Here is a 4,230-nt window from a genome sequence, read left to right as displayed (position 1 = left end):
ATATAACAAGAGAAGAGCCATCTTCTTTTTCTTTTTCTTCCCATACCCCTTGCTCTCTAAGCCAAAAAGCAGCCATTGTCGCCCAGACTGCCGCGGTACAGGTGAAAAACTATTGCTGTTACTGCTTCTGTTTTTTCGCCTGCCTTCTGCGGCGAGTACCGATGACCTCATCGCCACCCGGCGATTCATTCGGGTGGAAGTCCGTCAGCACAATCTTCCCACGCGTGTGCCCCAACGCAATGAAATCGAAGGCCGCACCCGCACGCTCCAGCGGCACCGTCTCCAGCTGCAGCCGGAACGCGCCGCTCTGGTACAGGCCAAGCGTGTTCTCCACCACACGCCGCAGATTGCCGCGCGTCAGCGGGTGATCGTGCAGACCACCGAGAGAGACGTAACTCACCGAGATCTGCCGGCGGAACAGCGCCTCGCTCGAAGCGGGCATATGTCCAGGCACAACGCAGATCGCCCCACCAAACCGCAGCGCGTCGGCGTGCTGCAGCGCGGTGGCGGCGTCGGCGACTTCCAGTACGTAGTCGACGCCGAAGCCCTGTGTGTATGCAAGGCACGCGTCGACCACGTCTACGGCGGTGTAATCGAAGACATAATCAGCGCCCAGCTCCTGCACGTAGCTTGCATTCACCGTCGAGCACGACGCCAGCACGCACAGCCCGGCGCACTTCGCCAGCTGCACTGCAGCCGAGCCCACGCCACCGGAGGCGCCGTTAATAAAGATGCTGCGGCCGGCCTCCACGCACAACTTGTCGAAGAGCGCAACGTACGCCGTCCCCGTCGCACACGGCAGCGCCGCGGCCTCGACGAAGTCGATCACATCACTCGGCGTGGGCGGCGGCAGCTTGCCCACCGCGTCCGCCGGCACTACCGCATACTGGCAGAACGAGCCGCCATCTTCCTTCACCATGTCGGCGAGAAACGCAACGCGGTCGCCCACCTGCAGGCCGTAATACTGCTGCTGCTGCACATCGTCGCTGCTCCAGCCAACGCTCTCCACAACACCGGCGCCATCAACGCCCATCACATATGGAAAGGGGAACTCCGGCGGTGGGCGACGCGTCGACGTCGCACCACCGCTGCTACTGCTGCCACGCCTGAATAAACCACCACCGGTGCGGCCGAGCGTCGCCCGCTTCACGTCAAGAGGATTGACGGCTGCGGCGTACACCTTCACGCGCACCTGCCCGGGGCCCGGCACTGGCACCACCACCTCGCTGGAGTACGTCGCCGCCGCTGCCGACAAGGACCACGACGAGACGGGCCTCTGCAGGACCCAACCTTTGCATCGCAGCGCGCGTCCAGCTGCAGGGTCTGCTGCTGGTGCTGCAGGGACACTATGGCTGTTGGGCTCGCCGGCATGCGCCTGCAGGACTTCCCCGCTCATGTCTCACGACGACTCTTGCGTTGCCTGATGTGATGCGATGCGATGTGTATCCTGGCGACCGACGTGGTTGCTGTTTTTCCTTTTTTTTTCTCTTTGGGTTTGGTCTCCTCGCTTTTCTCCACTGGTACTACTGCTAATCCAAACAAACGGACAGGGGAACGAGAGCCGTAAAGACACCCATGAAGGTGGCAGAGCGGAACAGCACAACTGGTGAGCGAGCACCGGAAGAGACGCAGTCAAACTGTGGAAGTGCAAAAGAAAAATTTCTTTCGTCTATGAAGCAATGCTCATTTTATGAAATGCCTGTGCGCAAGTACTCCCCCCAGAAGATCCCTCACGCCTCGCTCAGCTCTCCCCACCCCTCTCAAGCAAAGGCTTGTGAGTGTGTGAACAGGGGTACTATAAGCACACACAGACACACACACAGAGAGGGAGAGGGTGAGGATAGCGCGTTAATTGCATGTTTTCGTCCCACGACCACACCAGTAAGTCTCAAGATGAACCGTCATTGATTCCTCCACTGCTCGCTGCACGTGGCCGCTTTTGGGCGAGCGCCACTAGCGTAATGTCCTCATCGTCCTCCTCTGCATCCTCCTCATCGTTGTCGCGGTTTCTTTCCCCTTCGCCGTTGCCGATGTTAGGGCCTGCGCTGTTGTTGTTGTTATTGTTGATGCTGTCGCCGCCGCCGCCGCCACCGTCACCCTCCCTTGGCCGCAGCTGCTTTCTGAAGAGGCGCTCGTCCGTCACCGACCATGGCTCCTCGCGGCGCACCAGGGTATTGTGTTTGCGCTCGTAGTAGCGCCGAATCGTGCGCAATATCTCCGCCCGCGCGACACCCGCGCACACCTGCTGCTGCTGCAACGCCTCCACAATCGCCTTCGGGGATATCTTCCTATTCGCCGCGATGATCGCGTGCACGGCGTCCAGCTCCTCCGGGAACATCTCCCGTCGGTTACGGAGAGCTGCCGCCAAAAGTCGCTGCTGCTGTTGTTGCTGCTCATCGTCGTAATCGTGTTGCTGCGCCCCAGTCGGCCCAACGTCCACGCAACCACCGCTGCTGTTGTTGTTGTTGACCAGAGACGCACCTGCTGCTCGCATCTCCTGCTCCAGCAGCGCCGTAAACGCGGCGCCATCGAGGGTCGACGAGATCCGCTCCATCTTGTCGTACTCGCGCAGCGGGTGCTCGAGCATCGCGACGCCAACGAACGGCCCACTGAAGGCCGGCACCAACTTGTCCTTGTGCCGCAGTCGATTCACACGCCGCTGCCTCGCCTCAAACATCCGCCGCTGCAGCTCCGCGTCGGAGTCCTCCTCGTCCTCATCGTTGTCGTTGATAAAGTCGTCGTCACTGGCGCTGGGGGACGTGCCGCTGCCGTCCTCCTCGTCGTCCGTGTCGCTGCTCGACGCGCCAACGTCCTCGTCGCCCTCCACGACGTCCCAGTCGTCTCCCGAGTCGTACTCGTAGTCGAGGTTCGACAGCCGCGGGATTTCGCAGCCAACGCCAATGCGGGCGAGGCGCAGCAGCTCCTCCGTGTTCATGCCGTCCTGGCTGCTGTAGGTGCCGAAGTACGGCGGGCGCGACTGGCACGGGTCGTAGCCTATCGCGTAGAAACCACAGAAGACCATCTCGTTGCAGAACCCAACGCGCGGCGCCGGCAGACTCACATGAAACCCGCACGGGCATTGCAGCAGCGGCGGGGCCTCCACTGCGTTATTATTATGGCCGCCACTGCCTCTGCTTTTCTTGTTGGCCGAGGTGGCATCAATCATGTCTGTGAAGGAGAGATAGCGCAGCGGCGGCCCCTCGCGCAGCTGCACGTCCCGCTCCTCCTCCGCTTCGCCACAGAGCATCACCGGCGAGTGCATCAACGATGAGGAGTTCTCATCCACGGCGATGGTGTGGCGCACGGCTAACACCTCGTCCTCGTCCTCCCTCACCTCCTGCTGCTGCTGCTGCTGCTGCTCTTGTTGTGCTTCACCGCTGCACCAGAACCGCAGCGCGGCGGGCACCAACCGCTTGTCCTGCACGAATGGTGTGAAGAGTTTGTTCTTCTCGCCGGCGGCAAGCACCGGCTTCTTCGTGGCGCTCACGAATCCAAAACTAGCGAGACCACGCACCGCAACGGCTGGCGACGCCGACGCCGCCTTGGGGGACGCCTTGCCCTTGCGAACAGGTGTGCGATTACCATCAGCAGATGGTGCTTCCTGTTGTTGTTCTTGTTGTTGCTGCTGCTGCTGCTGCTGCTGGTGCTCGGGCAAAGCGTTTCCCTCAGCCGTCGCAGCAGCCTCCCGCGGCTTTTTTCGCGCAGCAGACCTCGGGACTTTCCTTCCCGTCGACATCAGCTTCTTCTGCGCGATAACTGCCAGTGGGAGATCGTCATCATCACCACCATCATCCTCACCATCATCACCCTCGACATTATTCGCACTGTTCTCGTCACTACTGACGCCATTCGCCGCCATGGCCGCATGCCGCAGCGCAAGGGAAATGGCGGAGCTCACCGCATCGTGTCCCCCCGCCGTGGCGGAATTAAGAATTGAGTCCTTCACACCGTCGGCTTCACCAGACCCTGAAGTAGGACCGTTGTTGTTGTAGTTGCTGCTTTCGTCGGCGTCGCCGCCACTACTGCGCAGCACCGACAGCGGCTGCTGCTGGCTCGCCGCAGAGTAGCGCTGCAGCAGCTGCACGGCATGCTCAATCTGCCCCGGCGCCATGCCGCGCAGGATGTGGGCAAGGTCATCCATCTCCTGTTCAGTCCGCCGCTCGCACCGCTTCGCTACCTGTTCCAACCTTCACACACACACACACACACACTCTCTCTCTCTCTCTCTCT

The 4,230-nt window shown here is 61.3% G+C and overlaps 2 protein-coding genes across 2 annotated transcripts; both read right to left on the bottom strand.

The window, feature by feature from the left end:
* Positions 1-118: 118 nt before the first annotated feature.
* On the bottom strand, positions 119-1,396 carry DQ04_06751040 (oxidoreductase; the record flags this gene model as incomplete). The annotated part of the gene is made up of 1 exon (XM_009314860.1): positions 119-1,396. One exon carries the CDS (start codon positions 1,394-1,396, stop codon positions 119-121), a length of 1,278 nt encoding a protein of 425 aa, XP_009313135.1.
* A 492-nt stretch (positions 1,397-1,888) lies between these two features.
* DQ04_06751030 (hypothetical protein) lies at positions 1,889-4,141 on the bottom strand (the record flags this gene model as incomplete). The annotated part of the gene is made up of 1 exon (XM_009314859.1): positions 1,889-4,141. The coding sequence occupies one exon, from the start codon at positions 4,139-4,141 to the stop codon at positions 1,889-1,891; it is 2,253 nt and encodes a 750-aa protein (XP_009313134.1).
* Positions 4,142-4,230: the final 89 nt, after the last annotated feature.

The sequence above is a fragment of the Trypanosoma grayi genome (genome assembly GCF_000691245.1).
Source record: "Trypanosoma grayi strain ANR4 Tgr_675_V1, whole genome shotgun sequence".
Taxonomy (NCBI): Eukaryota; Euglenozoa; class Kinetoplastea; order Trypanosomatida; family Trypanosomatidae; genus Trypanosoma; species Trypanosoma grayi.
The sequence above is the reverse complement of the archived record's forward strand: the minus strand, read 5'-3'. Positions and strand labels throughout refer to the sequence as shown.